The following is a 27,126-nucleotide window of genomic DNA, read 5'->3' as shown; positions in this document are numbered from 1 at the left end:
GAATATGTAATACATATAACAAATTTGTGTATATACAGTATGTATAAGCATTATATTTTTTAAGATTTATTTATAATTGATCACTAAAATGAATAATGAAATGAATAAGTCTAAATATATAATGAAATGAATAAGTCTAAATGTAAACTACCACTTGTTGTGAAAACATTAACCTTAAAACATTAACAGGAAATAAGTTAGAATGAGCAACTGTGTGTATTGCTACTTCTCAGACCCACTGTCAATCAGAAAAATGAGTCTGAGTTAATGTAAAGTTAACCGATATGGCTAAACTAAGTCTGAGCTCTTAAGCATTCTGGGTATGAATGAGTTAATGTGCCAGTATAGGCAGATACAAAAGACTTACATACGTTAAAAATATGTATGCATTTTTAATACTTTTTCCACCTGCCTTTGTAGATATTTGTAATTCTTCACACATAAGAATTGTTTGACAGAAATATAATAAATTTCCTTTGATTTGAGCCTGCAGATACTAATTGAAATCCTCAAATAAATATTTTTTTTTTCATAGAGCAGTTTTTAGATTAAACCTGTATATGCATTTTGTTTTTGTTTCATTCAAAAAATGTCATTACCTCTTCAAGGTGAATTTCCTTTTCATAAACCAATTTTCGGACCATGCTAGCAATACTAATGACCCATGTTAGCATCATTATTAATGGAAAGAAAAAGCCTATGTGGTTGAGGAAGCTGCAACAACAACAACAAAAAAGTCTAAGAACAATAGTTACATAAGATTGACAGTTGCCCCGATGATCTCTTATTCAGGTTAAACAAAATTCCTAACATATAGAGAAAGTATTATATACAGCAGATTGAAGCCAAGCTTGAACATGGTCTAGTTTTTATGGTACATTAACATCATCGTGTCTTTTTCAACATTTTTCATCATTTCAAATGATGAGTTTTATTGCAATTTATCTTCATTTTCTATATCGTAGAAATAACATACTGTAAATGCAACAGATCCTTGGAAAATAAAAACACATTTGTCCACTACAAAGTATCCATGAGATACATTATCTGTTACTTTATATCACAATGAAAACAAGATTTTTTATTCAAGTATGTACTAAGATATCTGCCAAATAAGATGCATCTCTAACATTTGTTAAATTTTTTATGGATTTAAAAGATCTACTAAAACTACTAAACTACTACTAAAATACCTGTAAAAGACCACTAAAAGACATAGAGAGTGCATTTATTAAAAGTTTGCAGAGCTATTTGTCTTGTGAAACATCATGTACATTCATTCTGTGTGAATGGGGGCGAAAATCAAATGTTTTTAGGAAATTAACAATTCTAATTTGAGATGCTTGAACTATGAAGTGTGCCTTGAGACATTTGCAATGGGTAATATGAAAATCAAGCTCATGACTCTCCCGATAGAGAACAAATCAAGCTGTCCCAAAGCAAATCTATTTTATGTCGGATAACCAATAAGCTCAGCTAAGTCAACCATTCTTGTCAGTAAACTGGCAAAAGGTCCAAAAGGGCCAGAGTTTGTTTCCATGTTCGGGTTGAAAGCCCCTTACTGCTGACCTCCACCTGATAGCGTGAGAAGGATTTATCTGAAATATAACTTTTATTTATATGCAGAGGGCTCAATGGGTTTATGGGCAAGATATCCACTACTCTGGGAAGTATTTTACTTCAATAAAGCAAAGCACACCCCTATTAACGATTGTACCTCACAGAGTGTTGTGTAGTCTTGCTTCTTAATATCCTGATTCTTCTGTACAGAAATAAAAGCAGAATCCCCTTTAAATTCATCTCCTTCTTCTGATTAAGAGGCAACATTTCATGAATATGAAAATGGGAATATCCTCCTGCGCTTAACTATAGAAACCTATTAAGTCAGCAAGCTGCTATCACCTATTCCATATACCCCAGGATGTCAATGATGATCAAAAAAATGGTGAAGCGCTAAACCAATAATTATACATAAACAAATGTTTGAATAATAAATAAATAAATGATATTAATATACACCCCTGACTCTCCAAAGAAAAGTGACACCTGCTAAAATTACAAATCCACAATAATGTGTGCAAGAACAGATACCTAATCTAATAAATTGAAGTGGTATTAACAATAAAAATCATGAAAGGTGCTCAAAATACAAGTATTGCAACTATATGGTCAACAATCATCTATATAAATCATTCAGTGCACGTGAACAGTGCAAATACACAACAGTGATCAGTCCAAAAAAAAAAAAACAGTGTTCCAATCTTCAGTGCACACTTGCTTTGTGCTCTCAGTGACACTTTAACCACTTGAGCTCCAGAGGATTTACCCCCCTTAATGACCAGGCCTCTTTTTGCTACTCGGCGCTGCACTAATTCAACTGATAATTGCGCGGTCATGCAATGCTGCACCCAAACAAAATTTACGTCCTTTTTTTCACACAAATAGAGCTTTCTTTCAGTGTAATTTGATCACCTGTGCGCTTTTTATTTTTCACGCTATAAACAAAAAAAGGCCAAAAATTTTGAAGAAAAACAATATTTTTTACTTTCAGCTATAAAAAATATATAGTAAACTCAAAGTTGGTTATAAATTTAGGCCAAAATGTATTCTGCTCCATGTTTTTGTTAAAAAAAATCCCAATAAGTGTATATTGATTGCTTTGTGTGAAAGTTATAGCGTCTACAAACTATGGTATAAATACTGCAATTTACGCCATTTTTCTGCTATACAGCATTGCACTAGTTTAACGGACAATTGCGCGGTCATGCAATACGGTACATAAATGAAATTTACATCCTTTTTTTCCCCACAAATTGAGCTTTCTTTCGGTGGTATTTGATCGCCTGTGCGGTTTTTATTTTTTGCGCTATAAAAAAAAAGGCTGACAATTTTGAGGAAAAAAAAAACAATATTTTGGACTTTTTGCTATAAAACATGTCCAGTAAAAAAAAAATGCAAAAATCAAATTTAGTCATAAATTTCTGCCAAAATGCATTCTGCGACATGTCTTTGCTAAAAAAAAACCCAATACGTGTAAATTAATTGGTTTACATGAAAGTTATAGCGTTTACAAATGGCGGGAAAGATACTGGGATTTTTAATTTTTATTTATACTAATAATGGCGCCGATCAGCAACTTATGGCGGCAATCAGCGACATATGACGGCGACCAGCGACTTATGGCGGGACTGCGGCGGACATTTTGACACTGGGGGGGATCTGACTTGGGGTCACTGACATCCCCAGTGACACCAATACAGTGATCAGTGAAAAAAAAACACTGAAACTGTACTAATGTCACTGGGGAGGAAGGGGTTAACATTTTTAGAATTTGCTGTGTAAGGGGAGTGTTTTACTAGGGGGCGGGGGTGTGTACTGGACGGGGGGAGGGAGGGGGGAGCTGATCGAGGGAGAGAAACTCTTCTCTCCCTCTTCAGCTTGTCGGCGAACTGTCACAGAGCAGGGCTGTGTGTAAACAATGCAGCCCTGCTCTGTGTTAGTGATCACCGCTCATCGCGGGAAAACGGACGGTAAAAACCGGCCATGACCCGGTGGCGGAGACCCGCTGCTGACACCCGCGGGAGAGGTAGGGCGGGCGCGCGCCCCCTACCTGTTTTGAAGGCAGCAATTTTAAAACGTGCTTTTGCCTACGAGCGCCGCCCTGCCGCCGTTTATATGCGGTGGCTGGGTGGCAAATGGCTAGTGTAGCTTATCCCAATGTGGCTGAAGTGCCTCCTCACCTCACAACATCGACCCCTCAGGGCCACAATGCCTTAAGTTGTCCCACACAGGAAGATGTTCCACAATCAGGCTCCACTGACTCCACTGATTAAAATAGGACTCCACTCCTAACTCAGCGTACCTCAAAAATGCCCTTTCACACAGTCCGAATTAGCTTCCTTTACAGTACAGCAGTTCCCATGAGCTATGGGTGTACTAGAGGATTCAGGTGTACCAAGATGGCGTCAGGAACTGGAAGTGCGTCTCCGCTTACCAGAAGTGCATCACCGCGCATTCACTCTACGCGTTACACCACGATGGAAGCCTGAAGAAGCCACGTGTCCATCGTGGTGTAACACGTAGAGCGCATGCGCGGTGATGCACTTCCGGTAAGCGGAGACGCACTTTCGGTTCCTGACGCCATCTTGGTACACCTGAATCCTCTAGTACACCCATAGCACATGGGGTCACTGAGAGCACAAAGCAAGTATGCACTGAAGATTGAAACACTTTTTTTTTGGACTGATCACTGTTCACGTGCACTGAATGATTTATATAGATGATTGTTGACCATATAGTTGCAATATTTATATTTTGAGCACCTTTCATGATTTTTATTGTTAATATCACTTCAATTTATTAGATTAGGTATCTGTTATTGTACACATTATTGTGGATTTGTAATTTTAGCAGGTGTCACTTTTATTTGGAGAGTCACTGTTGTATATTAATATAATTTATTTATTTATTATTCAAACATTTGTTTATGTATAATTATTGGTTTAGCGCTTCACCATTTTTTTGATCATCATTTCATAAATATGGCTAATATGTATGGTTTGGATTGTGGACCCCCAGTGCAGCCTGCACGCTAGATGGTAGGGTGATAAAAGAGCACACTTCTTGCTACAGGTGACCTAGTTCAGGTTGGCACAGATGAGGACCTTGGAAAGCACAGAATACAGCACTCACAGGAATGGCTGGAGTATAGTGCAGCACTATGGTGCTGGTTTTACAGGCAGGACACGGAATATTCATGAGACACACATACAACACTGGGGTGCAGGGGTCACGGGAAGACAGAGGTACAGAAGTATCAAGCAGCAGTGGGATCTTACATAGATGAATAATATGTATGAGGAACATTGCGGTGCCCAGGGAATGCAGAGACACAGAAGAGGTACATGAGGAGTCTAGGTCTGGATTCATCCAAGCAGGCAGCTACTGGGACCTAAGGACTGATAACAACTAAGAATTCCTTGCAGTGCTGAGGTGCAGGAATTACAAGGCAGTAGGAAGTACAACCAACACTGGAAGGTATGCAAAGAAAGCACACAGACACAGGGAAAAGGTGCATAGACAGACAAAAGAAAACCAGGAGTGAGTAGCAATGCAACAAAGGACACATAGGAATTACTAGGAGCAGATAGAAGTGCATGGGAACACTAAGCAGGGAACAAACAAGAAATACACTGGGAGGTGCAAATAATGTAAATGAGTAGCAAAACCACACAAAGAAAACAAGGTACAATAACAATGGAATGCACAACGGACACAACAGGTACAAGGATACAAATAGCAAGCAGGAAACACATTGAGAGTCAAGGGGGAGAGGCTGGAAGACACTGGGGGTTCATAGATCACATTGGGGAATACTGGGACAAACGTGCAAACAGATACCAGGATAAAGAGGAATCCAGTCAAAGGGTCACTATGAATATCAGGGTAACAAGGGGTCTTTGCAAGAAGCCAGGGACATGAGAAAATAGTGGGGGTACACTAGTCACCTAAGCAGGGACATGGGGGAACACTGGGAGTTCATTAGGAATCTTCTTGAAAATCACTGGGATAACTGGCACTAAGAAACTAACTGTTGCCCAGGCAAAGCCTGAGGGATTAAGCCCATCTTAAATGGAAGGGGAGATAGTCTAGTTAGGCTGAGCATGCAGCTAACTGAATCATCAACAGGTGGTTAACCAGCCCTGAACATTTGTGGGATAACAGGTAATAGCAGAATCTTGCAAGTTACAGCTATAGAACAACACGTACCAGTATATCTGCTTTGAGAATAGAGGAGACGGAAAATTTAAAACTGATGTAACGTATCAAAACACCTGTAAACCCCAAAAATTGCCAAACAAAATTTACACACACACAAAACGTATTGTTAAAAACTCACAGGTCTCTGGTGTGACATGGATAAGGCATTGCTTGCACCTGAACTTCCGGCTCAAATACATGCATTCCTGTGTGCACAGAAATGATGGCTCTGTCAATCATGTCTTGGATTGGAGCGAATACATGGTTGTATGTTATGCCACTTCCTGGAAGCTGGCGGGGATGAGATCTCCAAACTGGATTTTTTAGTATGTCCGTTTTCATACTGTAAAATGCATTTGTTCTAATTGTATACTTCACATGAGGTGGTAGTTTACCATTCGTGCGATGTTTTTTAGCAGTTTTTATTGAAGAAGACAAATTAAATATAATACCTAAAGAATAAAACAATTAGGTTACACAAAGCATGAGACAAAGGTTTGTAAAAAAAACTCTCAAGGGCAAAAGGGTAGCAGCAGGGACCAGGGGCGGACTGACAACTCATGGGGCCCCCGGGCAATAGGGGATCATGGGGCCCCTGTGTCCTCACCCACACTCAAAACACACCCAAAAATGCCTTTGAAAGGTACTAGGGGCATCTCATGGAGCCCCCTACTGACCCTGGGCCCTCGGGCAGTGCCCGAGTTCCGGAATGGTCAGTCCGTCCCTGGCAGGGACTTATGATATTGTTATTTACTGTTCTTAAAGACTGTTCATAGAGGATGGAAAACTCCTTTGTTTATGCTGCTGTGTTTCTTACAACCTACCAGTCTTTATAGGGGGAGTAAACATATGTAGATGTAACAATAACATACTTATGCCATGAATATAGTATCTATAGTCAGAACTGAACTGAGGAGCTGCAAGTTGAAGATGCTAAACAAACTAAAAAATCCCAGCGCCAATCAAAGAAAGTGTACAATTATGCAGCTGTGCACCAGTGAAAACCACCAATAATGAATAACACAAAAAACAGCGCAAAAATTAAATAAAAAATAATCACAAATAAATAAATGTCCATGCAAAAAAAAAATATATATATAATATTTCAAACATAAGTCCTTATTCCCAATTCCCAAAAGGATTTTCAAGAAAATGTTCCAAAATGTGCTTCCACCTAATCACCACGTGACAAATAATATTGACCGCACTCACCAGATGGAGGTGAGTAATAAGCCTCATAGGATATAAGGGATCCTATAGCCCCTCAGGAGGAGCTCAAATCGCCTTCACCCTGCTTAGATACAGCAATCGACTCCACTCTACTTCTCCATGGAATCCTCAATAGCGTGCAAGGAAAGAAAGGCTACATAGTGTAATACTGCCACTCAATACCATATAAATCCATAGAATGAGGACACTCACATGTTTCAATAAAATAACAGGCCTTGTTTAATAGCCTCAAAGGCTTCAAGGAAACCAGTTTCCAAATTGTAAATATAGGGATCTCACACTTTAAGAATCACTGTAGAGGATGACCAGCTTTCCACCTCTAAGATGGCCACTTGAACCGCAAAAGTCGGCGTGCGTTCCAAATACTGGAAGTGACGTTGGCTAAGATGACGGTGGACCGGAAGTGCATCAACGCGTTTCGCCCCACCCACAGGGCGTTCTCAAGACGAGTTGACGCACTTCCGGTCCGCCGTCATCTTAGCCAACGTCACTTCTAGTATTTGGAACGCACGCCGACTTTTGCGGTTCAAGCGACCATCTTAGAGGTGGAAAGCTGGTCATCCTCTACAGTGATTCTTAAAGCGTGAGATCCCTATATTTACAATTTGGAAACTGGTTTCCTTGAAGCCTTTGAGGCTATTAAACAAGGCCTGTTATTTTATTGAAACATGTGAGTGTCCTTATTCTATCGATTTATATGGTATTGAGTGGCAGTATTACACTATGTAGCCTTTCTTTCCTTGCACATTATTGAGGATTCCATGGAGAAGTAGAGTGGAGTCGATTGCTATATCTAAAGCAGGGTAAAGAAGGAGATTTGAGTTCCTCTTGAGGGGCTATAGGATCCCTTATATCCTATGAGGCTTATTACTCACCTCCATCTGGTGAGTGCGGTCAATATTATTTGTCACGTGGTGATTAGGTGGAAGCATATTTTGGAACATTTTCTTGAAAATCCTTTTGGGAATTGGGAATAAGGACTTATGTTTGAAATATTATATATACCGTATATATTTTTTTGCACGGACATTTATTTATTTGTGATTATTTTTTATTTAATTTTTGCGCTGTTTTTTGTGTTATTCAAGTTGAAGATGCTACCCATATATCCGCCATACCGTCATATTATACTGTAATTTCTATTGGGCCTATTTATTGAATCAGTGCAAATGAAACAAAAAAAATGTGCAACGGTCAGAGAAAAGCTAACGTCTCATTGAAATTTGTGCAATTCGCTGCTTTATTTCACTTTGAGGCAAAAAGAGATCTGTCATAGTATAAAATTGATCTAACTATTGAGTTTGGTTGGCTTAGTATATTTTTTCTTTTAGGAAAAAATATTGAACAAATGTTCCTAACCTTTTAGTCTTGAACATAAGGATACATCACAATATTTTATATAATGTCATATTTCTGGGCACAATACGGGGGATAATTGTTAAATAGAAAGTCATCTTAATTTCTTTGGTTGAAAATAGCTGCATTCAGTAGCAAGGTAGCACAAGCAAGAATGGTAGCAAAGTTGACAATCTTCAAACTTTTAAATTCCACTCTTATCCCTATCATGATCCTTGGTAACAGCAAACCTGACAAGCATTCACTAGCATACACCAGTCTTTGCTACGTACCAAGGACTGAGGATAATGATAAGTGAAACATAATAGGGCAAAGAATATAAGGGGCAAGCGAGTGATAATATATTTGAGCAACACTGAAATGTATTCAACTCTGCATTATGGATAAGAGAATGAGACAAAGTTTGACTCACAGGAGGTTAAGTGAACTAAAGTTGAACCCCAATAAGGTCTATGGTAGTTGAATCTTGTTATTTGTTTTGGCATTTTTCAATGTCAATTTACAAACTCTAGTTAGGTTCCTTTCACACGGGTGTTCCGTATGTCCATCTTTCATCTGTACGTTTTTGGATGAAAAATCGACACCCATGTATTTCTATGGACTAGCGGATGTAAACGGATGATCATCTGTTTACATCCATTAATGTCTGCATCTGTTAAAATCCATTTTTTTTAACAGAAGAACACCCTATTTTTCTTCTGTAAATAAAAAAATCCGACCAGACGAAAAATGGAAATAAACGTATGTAAAGCAGATCAAATACCTAAGGACACCATCCGTCATCTTATTAGGAGCATGCCCCAACGTTGTCAGACATGCATACAAGCACGTGGGGGCCATACAAACTACTGAGTACCAATTTGAGTTGCTGTAATGAAATTTCAGCAAAATGGACTAGCTTGCTGCATCATTTTTTCACTTCGATTTTCGGGGTGTCTTTGAATTCAATCCTGTGTAGGTTGATAATTTTCATTTCCATCAAACAATGGGGCATCCTTACATTCCTAACACATTACCCCGTCTGTATCAGTATAAATATCCAGCATTATATTTTTCCCCATTGAGATCTGATGTGTTTTCAAAGTGTTCAATTTTTTTGAGCAGTGTAGTTCTTAGTTGATGTAGAGGCAAGGTCCACTTTTACATTTAATTCATAAAACATAGTGAGCTTAACATTTATTCACCAAGTTCCAAAATGAAAACAGTTGTATTTTTTTCTTCTGAACAGAATCTTTAATAAATATTAGTTAGCAAATGAAATTAGTTTTCTAATTAGTAACCTGATTAGTTATTTAGCTAGTTACCTGCTAGAAAATCATTCTTTTGAATCAATTCTTTAGCCTTTTCTTCTAAAGTATCAGGCGTGTTGATGGGCAGAAATCGATTAAAACAGAAACAAGAAGAAATATTTACCACAAACTGGGACAAATAGTCGATTTGTTGGACCATTGAATTATTAAGCATTTTTGCATTGTTGTATTCTGAAAATAAGAGATAAAACATAATACAATTTACTGTTTCTAGAATATCACACATTACAATCGGATTGTGCAGTGTGGTGGTAAATACAAAGCAGATTGTACAAGCAGATTTAAACATATGTTTCTAGCTTTACCCTAATTAACCCACTACTGCTGTGTGACCTTAATTTGAAATTAAAGATCTACAATATAGCGGTCTATTTATCAAAATTTTAAACCAAGATTCACTCAAGATTCACACATTTTTCTAACTGAATTTTAGGTGAAAATGTGTGAATCTTGGGTGAAAACATTGATAAATAAACCCCACAGTCTTTCCGTAATTTTTGTGAAGCACAGTGAAAATTTAAGCAATTAAAAAGGTATAACAACATAGATCTATTATCTAATCCAGGGAAATCCTGATTAAATGTTATTTAAAGTTTTTAAACATCGCTCTTACAGAACCGTAAAGAAATTGTAAGAAATAAAATAAATCTCCATGTGATACAAAGACTGACAGAAGAAAAATATTAGAAATGACTCAACTAACAGATAAATACATACATACATAAACTGACCACCTGGAAATTGTAGGTATTGTATACAGTTATGGTTTACTGGAACCTAAATGTCACCAGAGTAAGGGTTGAGGATAGATCTTGAAGTGTTACTAAACCCAGGACCCTGCATTCACTATATCTAATCTCCCCGGACCCTGCATTCACTATATCTGGTCTCCCCGGACCCTGCATTCACTATATCTGGTCTCCCCGGATCCTGCATTCACTATATCTGGTCTCCCACAGTACACAGAACATGGAAGTGCAATTTTTTTAGTAAATATAAAACTGCTAAATACTTTTTCTCGTCAGCAGTTAGAGCAGTCTTGTGACTTTTATCAGTGTGCAGCCGGGTACTGGTTAAAGCTTGTAGGAGGAGTTTTCACTCTGCTCTAGGATTCAGAACCTCTGTCTAGATAGTGCTGAATGGCTCTGTGCTGATCACATGCACTCTCCCAAAAAAAAAAAAAAAAACCTCTCCAGAAATACACACCAAACTGAGCATGTGCATAGTGACTCCACACAATATGTATTATCAGGAGATAAGGGGGGAGCACTGGAAGAAATGGAGGATCAGAAAATAAAGGATCAAACAGCATTTTTACACAATGCAGAGGATTAACCCCTTAGGTTTCACAGTGAGTATAACAAGCATGCTTTACTGCATATAGGGGAGTGACATCAAGACGCACGCACGCTAACCGGAAGTGTCGCCGCGGCCATTTTGTTGGTTATCCACACATGGTTTTCTACATTGTTTGGTGAAGCCTGTACAGAAGCCATGGTCAGAGCTGGAATCTCTGTATTTTAATGTAAGTTGCTATTAAATTTTCCCATGCTTTGAAGATCGGTCTCAATACCATTCTTGTCTTTCTGAGGACCTTGTAAAATTATCTTTGAAGAGAGAATGGAGGATTATATTCCATAGTATTGATAAGCTGATTATTACTTACAGAGGGTAATAGTATTTAGTACTATTGGGTGCTGGACCACAGTGTGCACATAGTGTTGCAGTGTTCACAGAGTATTCACAGTTTTATAGTTTGTGTTATATGTGCACATATAAGGAATTACTTTTATATTTATTTTATTTATTTTTTATTTTTCTGGCACTTTTCTTTGGAGTGGTTTGTGATTTGCACTAAATAATTATTCTTTTTGTATAAAAGGTAATACACTAGAGGATGTATTTCTTTATTTTGAGGTTTTTCACCGGATCAAATAGGAGTCAATCCTTATTGGATGAAAGTTTGAAATTTTGGACTTTTTTTTTTGGACACGTTTGGGACTTTTATTGGTATTGGACACTTTTTGATCAGATCTGAATTTTTATGAATTTTGTGAAGTTTTATGTTTTTAATGTGTTATAATATTATCATAATTTTTGGTATATCACAAAAAGGTTATATAATAGGCTGATTCTGATCACTGTTGTGGGTTTAGTGACACTTTAAAATGAGGGTTTTTTTGTTAGTGACAACCAAGAGGGGGATCCCCTCACTTAGTAGATATTTCTTTTCACATCCTGTTGCAAATTTGGGAGAAGAATAAAGGTAAATTCCACCAATTTCATAGAAAGCAAAAATTAACCGATAGGGTTTTTACCCTTACTTATTCTAACCAGAACTGAAAAATTCAGCTGTAACTAGGCATACACTTTAAATTATTTATACATTAGAAAGACTGTTCAAGCAATTGAACTCCTTTGATAAAACATGTTGGGAGGAGCTGGAACCTTGTGACATCAACACACCTGCTGAGGGTATACACACTTGACCAAGAAGTGGAATGCAACTCTTACGTGAGAGTGAGCAAATGTTCCCAGTGCTGGATGGTAGACACTGGAGGGTATAGGTGCCTTTTTAGTTTTAACATTGATCTCTGTGTAATAAGCCTCGGCCTCTCCTCTTCTTTACGGTGTGATGGAACGAGGTTATGGGAGAGGAAAGTAGTGGATATTTATCTTTATGGGGTTACCTGCATGCCTGAAGGAGTATATTTACCACTGTTCTGATTGGATTGACCCTCCTAATAATTTATGTGGTCAAAAATACGAAAAAAGTTTAACACCATATGGTGCTCATGGGAAACTGACAACATTGGAGGAATGGGAGCTTGTACTTTATATCAACACTTGGATTGATAGGTTTTGCACTTGGTTATTATGAATATGCCCTTAATGGATTTTGTACTTTGCGGATAAGATTATTCCCTTTTATTCAACCACTTAAAGTCCGGGCACTTTCACCCCCTTCCTGCCCAGGCCAATTTTCAGTTTTCAGCGACATCACACTTTGAACGACAATTGCGCAGTCATGCAACACTGTACCCATATTAATTTTTTAGCATTTTTTTTTTAGACAGATACAACTTTATTTTGGTGGTATTTATTCACCACTGGGGTTTTAATTTTTTTTTCTATATAAATGAAAGGGTCCAAACATTTAAAAAAAAAAGGTGATTTTCTTATAAAATTTTTCAAATAAATTATCTTTCTTCATAAATCTTGGCCAAAATGTATTCATCTATCTTTTTAGTAAAAAGGCTGTAAAAGGCCATAAAAGCAATAATTTCTCCTTCTCTCTGGCTGCATTCTTGTAGCCAATGAGAAATACTGTGAGAGCTGTGATTGGTCACAGCTTGTCGCATGGTACAATGCTGTTGTGAATAGCCTTGTACCACGTGACCTCTGTGATCATTCACGTAGTAAGCAATGATGTTAGGAAGTGACATCTTGTTTACTACCCTTCCTGTGATCACTGATTGGCCAATCAGTGATCACATGAATCGGGTCCCCAGAGGTCCCATACAGTGATCGGTGTTCTGCTGTGTCCGGTGCACGCTTCCAAGTAGCGAGCACAGGCAGTGAATGTGGAGGCCGTTTATAAACGGCCACCCGCTCCTGCACTGCTCCTGTCCGGCCATTTATGTACGTGGGCCAGGCGGGAAGTGGTTAATACTAGAACACTTGATATAGTATTTGGTATTATTAAGTTACAATTTATAGTGTGTTTTATTTTGTATCCATTTGGTATCTATTTTTCATTTATTTATTTGTGATTATCCCTGTCTTTAGCATATCAGTATTTTTAACCACTTCAGTACTAGGCACTTTCACCCCCTTCCTGCCTAGCCCTATTTTCAGCTTTCAGCACTCCCTTTGAATGATAATTGCGTGGTCATCACTTTTTGAGACAGATAGAGCTTTCTTTTGGTGGTATTTAATCTCCACTGGGTTTTTTTTTATCTTTTGCTAAACAAATGAAAAAAGACAGAAAATGTTGATTTAAAAAAACCTTTTCTTAGTTTCTGTTATAAAGGTTTGTAGATAAGTCAGTTTTCTTCTTCAGTGACGTGCACTGAGGAGGCTGCATTGATGGGTACGGATAGGATGCACTGATGAACACTGATGAGGGTGGGCTGATGGCCACTGATGAGGCTGCACTGATGAAGAGGCACTGATAAAGTGGCACGGATAGGCACTGATATGCTGCACTGATGGCACTGATGAAACTGCACTGATAAAGGAACTGATGATCAGTGCCCTGATTATCAATGTAAATGTCCCGTCACAAGAAAGCCGGTAATCGGCTTACTTTTCCTGTGACAGTCCTGAAGAAAGAAAATGCCAATAAGCGGCAATTGTTTACATGTGATCAGCTGTAATTTCACACAGCTGATCACATGGTAAAGAGCCAACATAATTGGCTCTTTACCCTGATCGGTGATGCGCTGTGTCTGAGGGACACAGCGCACCACCAATCATTGTGCTGAGAGTCCCCGGGGGGCGCACACGAGCAGCGTGACCAGGAGAACATCATATGATATCCACCAGGAGGGATGAAAGGTCCACCTATCCGTCAATCTGCTGGTGGCTGGGTGCAATTAATATCCACTTGATATTTGCGCAGCAATTGGGTTGGGGTTTTATTATTATTTGCAGGCAACGTAGATTTCTATTTTGTGTATAGTTTAATAACTCAAAATATGTGGTCACTGAAAATACACTATGCTTTCACTTTACAGTGACTAGTGAATACATTCTTTGGTTCTTAGTGTTCAAGTTATATATATATATGTCATTATATGATAACATAAAAGCAATTATTGCAGTGTATAATGTAAATTGGAATACTAGTTCTAAACTCTACGGTACTCTGAGCTTTAAATAAAATCTAAAATTGCTGTCTACTAAATGAAGTTTCTATACATAGTGAACTGCTCATGTACAACAATATCCACTGTCTTATGCAGCATTGTATACTTGAACACTTGGTTGCTTGAATGAAATGCAAATATTTTTGAAGAATAACAAAATCCAATCATGTTCTGCACCAGTGGTTATATGGCTCAGTAGACATGCTTTTCACCAATATGCTTTAGCATTTAAATTAATTCAGTGCTAACTTGAAATGTTAGAAGAGTGTTGGCATTATAAAAAATGTAGCAGTTGCAAAATTCACATTATATTCTATATAATTATATATTATATTCCTATATTCCAGAGGCAGAGTATTCTAAAATATTCCCTCTAGTAAACTTGAAATAGTGACTTTATTGCCTTACTTTTAAAATAGTATACTATACAGTAGCTCAGCTTTATACTCAAGAAATATGTTTGCAAAATAGTTTAAGTATTCATGGTAGCTACCTGCCCAACCATTAAATGTTTACAGTGTACTGAAAAAACGAAACATTTTCACATCGATAAATTGCCTTAACCTACTCATGAGTTACTAAACTTTGAATATTGTTGTTTGCTATAGTCCTGTATGTATTTAGTTATGTATTTTTGAAACATGAGTTCACTAATATCGATAGCAATGCTCTGGTCCACCGTGCTGAACATTTAGCTCTTCCATTGCTGTGATATTGGAATTAAAAGTGAGCATCATGAATGCAATTTCGTGCTGATCAGTACCAGTTAGAAACTAGAGGTGATCATAGAACGTCAGAAGTAACATAACAAATTAGTTGGGTGGCTAAAGAGTAAAGCATACCCTGCCTCCTTGTAGTACAAGAGATGAAAGTAAAGGTACAGTTTTAATACCATTATGTTGGAAAATAAAAATCTATTACAATTCAACCTCTCTCTGCATAAGAAATTCCTATTACTAAAGCCCCTGCAATTTAACACAATATTCCAACTGTTAGGGGGATAGTTACTGTATATAGGGGAGCACCACAGCAGAAGTGAGAGACAACCGTTTATAACTTATGCTGCAATATAATATACAGTAAATAAAAAATATTCTACCATCTCAATGATAAGAACTGTTATTAAAATGTTGATGTGAATATAGCATTATCTAATGATTTTTGTATGAATGTCATAAACTGTAGATTAACTGGTAATAACATAATTAGAAATAGGGATATTAATTCAACCTCTTATTACAAAATAGGGATATTAGTTCAACCTCTTATTACAAAATAGGGATATTAATTCAACCTCTTATTACAAAATAGGGATATTAGTTCAACCTATTATTACAATGGTTCAATTCATTCACAAACAAAAAGTATTTACCAAGCAGGTGTCACTGTCACCCCAAATATGGAAAACTGAATCAATGTGGAATAGGTGACAATTTTAAAGTAGCTGCTAACTTACGTTGATTCTGTTTTCTTTTAATGTAACTTTTCCCATTTTTAATACATTTTATAATAGGGGTTAAAAAAAAAAAAAACATAATATGTATATACAAAAAAGCATCAAACATTCACCTATCTGTTACCCTAGTATAAATGAAAGGCTAGGTCCTCAATTCACCTCAAAAAAATACTACGACAGCAGGGCCTAAAATATAACGAACATAAAATAATACAACGCAGTTTTACTTACAGCGGTCTACAGACTAAGCATTCTTTTGTGAAGTTTAATTCCAATTTAAAAATTGATAAGCAAGATAATCTAAAACCTCCATAATCTGTGATGATGGGAAGGAGAAATACTGACAAATCAAAATCTTTAAGAACAGTTATTTAAAAATCTTTATAGACATCCAAAGGAGGTTCTGAAGATACAGTATAAAAACATCTTGATTCTAATTTTTATTATAAAAGAAAATGCCCTCCAAAAAGACTTAAATAAACATAATAATTCATTATATTACATGCAAATCTGTCACGTGCAGACAGTATCCAGCTTTCACCCTCTTTGTCTCTGACCCATTGCCTCCTGCTTCCCAAATGTCCATCACTGGGGAAGGAAACCTCAATATATTGAGGCAATGGAAGATGGCCAAGGAACTTGTAACTATTTGGATATTAGAGCACACAATTATTCTGGGATCCTGGGGTGCTCTACAGAAAACAAAACTGAACCTGCTTGCAATATGAAGTATACATTTATCGTGCAACTGCTATGATGAGGCAGAAGAAAAAAAAAAGTTAATCTGATATACTGTATATCTTAAAAGCATGTACAAACATTCATCATGCATTTCATTGATTATATGTTTGACATATCCAGTTTTATTCTGTCCCTGCCTTTTTATACTATAAAGGCTTTGACCATATTGCAACTGTCTATAGGTTTGCAGAGTCTGCCTGAGGTTTGGTAGAGGGAGAGAGCAGGATAAGGTCTTGAACCAAAGAACTATACCTCCTCCCTTGGCAAACTTATTCACTCCCACGGCTTCAATTACCACCTCTATGGAAATGTTGGTTGGTAATAGTGCTGCATTTAAGCATGGAGGCTTGATACACAGGAGTTTGGTTCTAGATACTTTGCGCGAGGATATCCAGGAAAATATTTTATTGGTTACCCCAAATCCTCATGATTTAAATGACATGTTATTAAGAGCAGATCATTTATGGAGACAATCAAACAAGCAGGCTGTAAATATTGATGTAGCCACATTGTTTAGGACAAATAATCTAAACAGCCAAAGGGGATTTACTAGGTCAAAGTCTTGTAATCCTAATGTGCCAAACAAAGCTAATCAAAATAATAACAAGCAAAAGTCCAAGACCTGGATACCATTTTCTCAGTTGAAACAGGAATATGATCATTTGAAAATTGAATATGATAAAACGAAGATAGAATGTGACATATTATGGAATCAACTAAAAAAATTAGAGGATATTAGAAGTACAGGGACAGCAGGAGGTGGGGGTCCTTCAGATCTGTCTTTGAATGCAAATTAGACCTCTATGGCAGTGGGGATGAATTTGCTTGAAACTGTAAAAATGTAAACAGTACATTGTCTTAACTTCAAACACACTGTTTAAGGACTTGGCTAATAAACCTTTGTTTGAGAATTTCTTGTCTTTCAGATGTTGAAGACATGTGAATCTGTGTGACCAGAAATACTTGTTTGCAAGTGAAAGACAAAAGACCGCCCTATCTTGACAAGCAAATATGTTATTTTGCATTGACGCCTCTATAAAATGAATTATGAGGACTTTAAGAATAACACAGGTCTGCGACTAAAAAGCTGTTTGATTATTTTCATCTAATTTCCATGTATTTTGGTGTGCTGAAAACAAATAAAATATTGAAAAAACTCCTAGACGTCATGATTTGCCACAAAATGCAAAATTGTTTTCAAATTTATAAAAAATTTAAAAATTTTTGGTATTTTTTTAATATTATGGGTTTTTAACCAAATTTAAAGTCCAAATTACTATTAATTAATTCAAATAAGCGCATTTAAGATATAAAATGCCAAAAAAACCTTAAAGGGGTTGTCCGAGTTATGTAAAAAAAATATAGCACTGTAAATCTGATGTTCAGCAATATTTATATAAGCTAAGCAAGTTTTGGACTCTTTCAATTGTCATCAAGCAATGAACTTTACATTGTGACCTTTTTTTTTCTTCTCTACCATCCTATTTTTTTTCTCTTTCTTACTTTCATTGTCATTTATCTCTTGATCTTTGTCTTAAAACCAGAGAGAGGTATTTAAACTTGATAATCATTTTAAAACCTGTATATTCTGTACCATCTGTATGTATGTAACTCCTGAGGTGAGATGCCACACAATGGCATAGCATAACTTATTGGGTATCTGAGTATTTGCACACTGATGCTCAGGCTGGGTAGAATAAGTTGAGAATAGAATACTTTGGAGTGGCTTTCTCTAATATTATAAGAGGAGTTAGTGAAAGTTATCACTCCAGTCAGAATTTGAATTTTATTGAATTTATCAGTTGTTTATAATATGCTGAAGTCTATGACATATATGGATGCTACTTTATACTGGCAAGCATTTCTTCTGCTGCTTTGTCTGGACAGATTATCTGATAAGCATTAATATCAAGCTGATACTATCTAAACCATCTTATACTGTAATTCTGCTCAGTGCAATTATATACTGAATTATCACAGTAACTGCTCAATTGCAGACAATGTGGGGTCGGCCTACAGCAGAATGGTGAAAACTAATCAATGCTGGTGGAAATTTAATTTTGGATTTGGGATGAAGATTGCTACAACTGATCAATTTATCTTTAGAAATGAAAACTCCTGTGCATTGAATGAAGAAAATCCTGGATTTATGTCGATTGGAGCAATTACTTTCAGTAGACCAAGCAATTACTTTCAGTAAAATGGTGAAAAATGACTTGTGGACTAAAGTCAAACACCGGACTGGAATGTGATGATGTCATCTTATCATTACGCAATACTCATAACTGTGGTGTGATATACTGAAGAAACTACAAGCCATAGAATAGGCCTTACAGCTATATGGGCCACTGATGTTTACCAAATCCTTTGCTTGTCATGGTCTAAAGTCATATTATCTAATAACTGATTCACGGAAATGTTTTAGAGGTTGGTGAAGAGTAGAGATGAGCGAAGAAATGAAAAATTCGATTCGGCTGATTCGGCGAATTCCAGTGTGAAATTCGATTCGATGCGAATTTCTCCGCTACGAAGATGACTTATTTAAAGGGTTTCTAGGCTTCAGAGAGCCTTTAAATTAGTGCAGAACACTGTACCTTTAATTTAAATGCCCTTGGAGATGAGGAAGGAGAAGGAGAAGGAGAAGGATGAGAAGAAGGAGAAGGAGAAGGATGAGAAGAAGGAGAAGGAGAAGGGTGAGAAGAAGGAGAAGGATGAGAAGAAGGAGAAGGATGAGAAGAAGGAGAAGGATGAGAAGAAGGAGAAGGAGAAGGATGAGAAGAAGGAGAAGGAGAAGGATGAGAAGAAGGAGAAGGAGAAGGATGAGAAGAAGGAGAAGGATGAGAAGAAGGAGAAGGATGAGAAGGAGAAGGATGAGAAGGAGAAGGATGAGAAGAAGAAGGCTGAGAATAAGGAGAAGGATGAGAAGAAGGAGAAGGAGAAGGATGAGAAGAAGGAGAAGGATGAGAAGGAGAAGGAGAAGGATGAGAAGAAAGAGAAGGATGAGAAGGAGAAGGATGAGAAGAAGAAGGATGAGAAGAAGAAGGATGAGAAGAAGGAAAAGGATGAGAAGAAGAAGGATGAGAAGAAGGAGAAGGATGAGAAGAAGGAGAATGATGAGAAGAAGGAGAAGGATGATAAGAAGGAGAAGGAAGAGAAGAAGGAGAAGGAGAAGGATGAGAAGAAGGAGAAGGATGAGAAGAAGGAGAAGGATGAGAAGAAGGAGAAGGATGAGAAGAAGGAGAAGGATGAGAAGAAGGAGAAGGAGAAGGATGAGAAGAAGGAGAAGGATGAGAAGAAGAAGGATGAGAAGAAGGATGAGAAGAAGGAGGAGAAGGATGAGAAGAAGAAGGATGAGAAGAAGGAGAAGGATGAGAAGAAGGAGAAGGAAGAGAAGAAGGAGAAGGAGAAGGATGAGAAGGAGAAGGATGAGAAGAAGGAGAAGGATGAGAAGAAGGAGAAGGATGAGAAGAAGGAGAAGGAGAAGGATGAGAAGAAGAAGGATGAGAAGAAGGATGAGAAGGATGAGAAGAAGGAGAAGGATGAGAAGAAGGAGAATGATGAGAAGAAGGAGAAGAAGGAGAAGGATGAGAAGAAGGAGAAGGATGAGAAGAAGGAGAAGGATGAGAAGAAGGAGAAGGATGAGAAGAAGGAGAAGGATGAGAAGAAGGAGAAGGATGAGAAGAAGGAGAAGGATGAGAAGAAGGAGAAGGAGAAGGATGAGAAGAAGGAGAAGGAGAAGGAGAAGGATGAGAAGAAGGAGAAGGATGAGAAGAAGGAGAAGGATGAGAAGGAGAAGGATGAGAAGGAGAAGGATGAGAAGAAGAAGGCTGAGAATAAGGAGAAGGATGAGAAGAAGGAGAAGGAGAAGGATGAGAAGAAGGAGAAGGATGAGAAGAAGGAGAAGGAGAAGGATGAGAAGAAAGAGAAGGATGAGAAGGAGAAGGATGAGAAGAAGAAGGATGAGAAGAAGAAGGATGAGAAGAAGGAAAAGGATGAGAAGAAGAAGGATGAGAAGAAGGAGAAGGATGAGAAGAAGGAGAATGATGAGAAGAAGGAGAAGGATGATAAGAAGGAGAAGGAAGAGAAGAAGGAGAAGGAGAAGGATGAGAAGAAGGAGAAGGATGAGAAGAAGGAGAAGGATGAGAAGAAGGAGAAGGATGAGAAGAAGGAGAAGGATGAGAAGAAGGAGAAGGAGAAGGATGAGAAGAAGGAGAAGGATGAGAAGAAGAAGGATGAGAAGAAGGATGAGAAGAAGGAGGAGAAGGATGAGAAGAAGAAGGATGAGAAGAAGGAGAAGGATGAGAAGAAGGAGAAGGAAGAGAAGAAGGAGAAGGAGAAGGATGAGAAGGAGAAGGATGAGAAGAAGGAGAAGGATGAGAAGAAGGAGAAGGATGAGAAGAAGGAGAAGGAGAAGGATGAGAAGAAGGAGAAGGATGAGAAGAAGAAGGATGAGAAGAAGGATGAGAAGGATGAGAAGAAGGAGAAGGATGAGAAGAAGGAGAATGATGAGAAGAAGGAGAAGAAGGAGAAGGATGAGAAGAAGGAGAAGGATGAGAAGAAGGAGAAGGATGAGAAGAAGGAGAAGGATGAGAAGAAGGAGAAGGAGAAGGATGAGAAGAAAAAGGATGAGGAGAAGGAGAAGGATGAGAAGAAGGAGAAGGATGAGAAGGAGAAGGAGAAGGATGAGAAGAAGGAGAAGGAGAAGGATGAGAAGAAGGAGAAGGATGAGAAGAAGGAGAAGGATGAGAAGGAGAAGGAGAAGGATGAGAAGGAGAAGGATGAGAAGAAGGAGAAGGAGAAGGATGAGAAGAAGGAGAAGGAGAAGGATGAGAAGAAGGAGAAGGATGAGAAGAAGGATGAGCAGAAGGAGAAGGATGAGAAGAAGGAGAAGGATGAGAAGAAGGAGAAGGATGAGAAGAAGGATGAGAAGAAGGATGAGAAGAAGGAGAAGGATGAGAAGAAGGACAGTTCTGTGACAGTTTCTGTCTATTTCTGACAGTTCTGGGACATTCACTCCATACAGCGGTTTCAACCGCTGTATGGAGGGAATGTCATAGAACTGTCAGAAATAGACTATTAATGACAGTTCTGGGACTGTCCTTCCATGCAGCGGTTGAAACATTGTATGTATTTGTTTCCATAAATGGATCCATTTATGGAAACAAATACATACAATGTTTCAACCGCTGCATGGAAGGACAGTCCCAGAACTGTCATTAATAGTCTATTTCTGACAGTTCCATGACATTCCCTCCATACAGCGGTTAAAACAGCTGTATGCAGTGAATGTCCCAGAACTGTCATAAATAGTCTATTTCTGATAGATCTGGGACATTCACTCCATACAGCTGTTTTAACCGCTGTATGGAGGGAATGTCATGGAACTGTCAGAAATAGACTATTAATGACAGTTCTGGGACTGTCCTTCCATGCAGCGGTTGAAACATTGTATGTATTTGTTTCCATAAATGGATCCATTTATGGAAACAAATACATACAATGTTTCAACCGCTGCATTGAAGGACAGTCCCAGAACTGTCATTAATAGTCTATTTCTGACAGTTCCATGACATTCCCTCCATACAGCGGTTAAAACAGCTGTATGCAGTGAATGTCCCAGAACTGTCATAAATAGTCTATTTCTGATAGATCTGGGACATTCACTCCATACAGCTGTTTTAACCGCTGTATGGAGGGAATGTCATGGAACTGTCAGAAATAGACTATTAATGACAGTTCTGGGACTGTCCTTCCATGCAGCGGTTGAAACATTGTATGTATTTGTTTCCATAAATGGATCCATTTATGGAAACAAATACATACAATGTTTCAACCGCTGCATTGAAGGACAGTCCCAGAACTGTCATTAATAGTCTATTTCTGACAGTTCCATGACATTCCCTCCATACAGCGGTTAAAACAGCTGTATGCAGTGAATGTCCCAGAACTGTCATAAATAGTCTATTTCTGATAGATCTGGGACATTCACTCCATACAGCTGTTTTAACCGCTGTATGGAGGGAATGTCATGGAACTGTCAGAAATAGACTATTAATGACAGTTGTGGGACTGTCCTTCCATACAGCGGTTGAAACATTGTATGTATTTGTTTCCATAAATGGATCCATTTATGGAAACAAATACATACAATGTTTCAACCGCTGCATTGAAGGACAGTCCCAGAACTGTCATTAATAGTCTATTTCTGACAGTTCCATGACATTCCCTCCATACAGCGGTTAAAACAGCTGTATGCAGTGAATGTCCCAGAACTGTCATAAATAGTCTATTTCTGATAGATCTGGGACATTCACTCCATACAGCTGTTTTAACCGCTGTATGGAGGGAATGTCATGGAACTGTCAGAAATAGACTATTAATGACAGTTCTGGGACTGTCCTTCCATGCAGCGGTTGAAACATTGTATGTATTTGTTTCCATAAATGGATCCATTTATGGAAACAAATACATACAATGTTTCAACCGCTGCATTGAAGGACAGTCCCAGAACTGTCATTAATAGTCTATTTCTGACAGTTCCATGACATTCCCTCCATACAGCGGTTAAAACAGCTGTATGCAGTGAATGTCCCAGAACTGTCATAAATAGTCTATTTCTGATAGATCTGGGACATTCACTCCATACAGCTGTTTTAACCGCTGTATGGAGGGAATGTCATGGAACTGTCAGAAATAGACTATTAATGACAGTTCTGGGACTGTCCTTCCATGCAGCGGTTGAAACATTGTATGTATTTGTTTCCATAAATGGATCCATTTATGGAAACAAATACATACAATGTTTCAACCGCTGCATTGAAGGACAGTCCCAGAACTGTCATTAATAGTCTATTTCTGACAGTTCCATGACATTCCCTCCATACAGCGGTTAAAACAGCTGTATGCAGTGAATGTCCCAGAACTGTCATAAATAGTCTATTTCTGATAGATCTGGGACATTCACTCCATACAGCTGTTTTAACCGCTGTATGGAGGGAATGTCATGGAACTGTCAGAAATAGACTATTAATGACAGTTCTGGGACTGTCCTTCCATGCAGCGGTTGAAACATTGTATGTATTTGTTTCCATAAATGGATCCATTTATGGAAACAAATACATACAATGTTTCAACCGCTGCATTGAAGGACAGTCCCAGAACTGTCATTAATAGTCTATTTCTGACAGTTCCATGACATTCCCTCCATACAGCGGTTAAAACAGCTGTATGGAGTGAATGTCCCAGAACTGTCATAAATAGTCTATTTCTGATAGATCTGGGACATTCACTCCATACAGCTGTTTTAACCGCTGTATGGAGGGAATGTCATGGAACTGTCAGAAATAGACTATTAATGACAGTTGTGGGACTGTCCTTCCATACAGCGGTTGAAACATTGTATGTATTTGTTTCCATAAATGGATCCATTTATGGAAACAAATACATACAATGTTTCAACCGCTGCATGGAAGGACAGTCCCAGAACTGTCATTAATAGTCTATTTCTGACAGTTCCATGACATTCCCTCCATACAGCGGTTAAAACAGCTGTATGCAGTGAATGTCCCAGAACTGTCATAAATAGTCTATTTCTGATAGATCTGGGACATTCACTCCATACAGCTGTTTTAACCGCTGTATGGAGGGAATGTCATGGAACTGTCAGAAATAGACTATTAATGACAGTTGTGGGACTGTCCTTCCATACAGCGGTTGAAACATTGTATGTATTTGTTTCCATAAATGGATCCATTTATGGAAACAAATACATACAATGTTTCAACCGCTGCATTGAAGGACAGTCCCAGAACTGTCATTAATAGTCTATTTCTGACAGTTCCATGACATTCCCTCCATACAGCGGTTAAAACAGCTGTATGCAGTGAATGTCCCAGAACTGTCATAAATAGTCTATTTCTGACAGTTCTGGGACATTCACTCCATACAGCGGTTTCCGGCAAAAAGTGTATGTGCAGAGTTCCTCTATTCTGCAGATACACTTAGAGGAGCTCTGCAGATACACTTAGAGGAGCTCTGCACATACACTTTTTTCCGGTTTGGAATTATTCTTATTTTCATCCTACTTCTTCTTCTTCTTCTTCATCCTCATCCTCATCCTCTTCTTCTTCTGAGGATGAGGATGAAGAAGAAGAAGAAGAAGAAGAAGAAGTAGGATGAAAATAAGATTAATTCCAAGCCGGCAAAAAGTGTATGTGCAGAGCTCCTCTAAGTGTATCTGCAGAGCTCCTCTAAGTGTATCTGCAGAATAGAGGAACTCTGCACATACACTTTTTGCCGGCTTGGAATTATTCTTCTTTTCATCCTACTTCTTCTTCTTCTTCTTCTTCATCCTCATCCTCAGAAGAAGAGGATGAGGATGAGGATGAGGATGAGGAAGAAGAAGAAGAATGAAAAGAAGAATAATTCCAAGCCGGCAAAAAGTGTATGTGCAGAGTTCCTCTATTTCTGACAGTTCTCTCACAGCTTCTTCACATGTACAGCGGTTGAAATATCTGTATCCTAAATGGAAACTAATAGATACAAATTGTATCTATTAGTTTCCATTTAGGATACAGATGTTTCAACCGCTGTACATGTGAAGAAGCTGTGAGAGAACTGTCAGAAATAGAGGAACTCTGCACATACACTTTTTGCCGGCTTGGAATTATTCTTCTTTTCATCCTACTTCTTCTTCTTCTTCTTCTTCATCCTCATCCTCATCCTCTTCTTCTGAGGATGAAGAAGAAGAAGAAGTAGGATGAAAAGAAGAATAATTCCAAGCCGGCAAAAAGTGTATGTGCAGAGTTCCTCTATTTCTGACAGTTCTCTCACAACTTCTTCACATGTACAGTGGTTGAAACATCTGTATCCTAAATGTAAACTAATAGATACAATGTTTCAACCGCTAAACATGTGTTCCTTCTGTCAGAGAACTGTCAGAAATAGCGGAGCTCACTGCAGGGACACTTTTGCCGGCTGATCGGGAAATGTTCGATTCGCGCACCCGAAGTAGGCAAAATTTCGGTTTCGACACGAATCGAATATTTCCTGAAATTCGACTCGAATTCCGGTTCGCCTAGTTCGATTCGCTCATCTCTAGTGAAGAGAGATGTAACCAGTTTCAATTTCAGATTTTATATGAGCCATTATGAAGCATTCAATACCTCAAATCACAATGCAACCCTTCTAGTTGATAATATATGTTCACTATTTATGGATCAGTTCTTGTCAGAACCGTTCCAAGTGAATATACAGGGAATAGATAGTATATAGTGTTTTATATAGATAGATATGTAGATATTGAAGATATTGAAACACATACTGTTCATTCTTGGACAGGCCAGTGACAAGACCACTTTGTACATCAAAATAACTCTTTGCTATGTTCATTTTATGCAAGGTCACCTTGGTATTTGGGGAATAGCCTTTATCTAATTAGACATTTCAAAGGGTGTTCCTGGAAAATGGTGAAAGGGTGACTTGTGTACCTGTTAAACACTATAGTGACCTTAATTGTTATTTACAGTAATGGCAAGTGAAGTCTTTTCATGTAAGATCAAAAGTGTTTTGTCAGCCAATAAGGAACCCCTCTAGTAAACTGTATTTCAAGGGAAGTTATTTTGGCTGGGAGAGGAGCTTCTTCCTGTCTTTAATATGGAAGCACAATTATAGATCATAACTCGCATTATTGCATGCATGGAAGCTATCTAGGTGCATAGTATAGATTGGACATATGCTGGACGGTGTAGTAACTCCATGCTTGATATGACGTATCTTAAATGGGACTCTGAGTGCTGTTGTTCGTTGTAATATTTACAAGCAGGGGCGGACTGACAACTCATGGGGCCCCCGGGCAATAGGGGATCATGGGGCCCCTGTGTCCTTGCACAAAATTAAAAAAGCCTATGAAACATGTACAAGGGGCATCTCATGGGGCCCCCTACTGACTCCGGGCCCTCGGGCAGTGCCTGAGTTTCCAAATGGTCAGTCCACCCCTGTTTACAAGTATTATAGATTGGTTTTCTGTCATCTGTTACAAATATCTTTATCTGAATAAATGCATCTCTCTGGAAAAGAACTATTAGACTAGTTGCTGCGGGAAAAGTACACTTATAAATATACACACATCGTTATCATTCATCCTCCTTCATGATATAAGACAACAGATTTGTCTTATGAACGGTTTCTGTGTGAACCTATATTAATAGAAAACAACAGTATTTACTTGCCCCCTTCCTTTCTTGAGAGTGGGCGCTGGTAAACATGTGTTTACCGGCCCCCTTCCTATCCTGAATACAGCCAGCAATCAGTACAAATCACTCCTGTATTCTTTTATCACTGGCACATAGTAAACTGTACTTACTATGTGTCAGTTTGTAAAAGAAATATAGTAAACACTATT

General features: G+C 38.1%; 1 protein-coding gene across 1 annotated transcript in view; it reads right to left on the bottom strand.

Annotated features, from left to right (window-relative positions):
* Positions 1-27,126, bottom strand: part of LOC149464696 (ATP-binding cassette sub-family A member 13-like) — a 594,838-nt gene that overhangs the window by 545,980 nt on the left and 21,732 nt on the right. Inside the window, exons 5-7 of the mRNA XM_089674212.1 lie at positions 9,651-9,827; positions 5,900-6,212; positions 600-714 (exon numbers count right to left, since the gene is read on the bottom strand). Of these exons, the coding sequence (XP_089530338.1) occupies positions 600-714; positions 5,900-6,212; positions 9,651-9,827 (605 nt within the window). The remainder of the gene's footprint in view (positions 1-599; positions 715-5,899; positions 6,213-9,650; positions 9,828-27,126) is intronic.

Source organism: Staurois parvus, unplaced genomic scaffold (assembly GCF_062004578.1).
Source record: "Staurois parvus isolate SC_StPar_1 unplaced genomic scaffold, SC_StPar_1.0 ptg000148l, whole genome shotgun sequence".
In the NCBI taxonomy this organism is placed as follows: Eukaryota; Metazoa; Chordata; class Amphibia; order Anura; family Ranidae; genus Staurois; species Staurois parvus.
The sequence above is the reverse complement of the archived record's forward strand: the minus strand, read 5'-3'. Positions and strand labels throughout refer to the sequence as shown.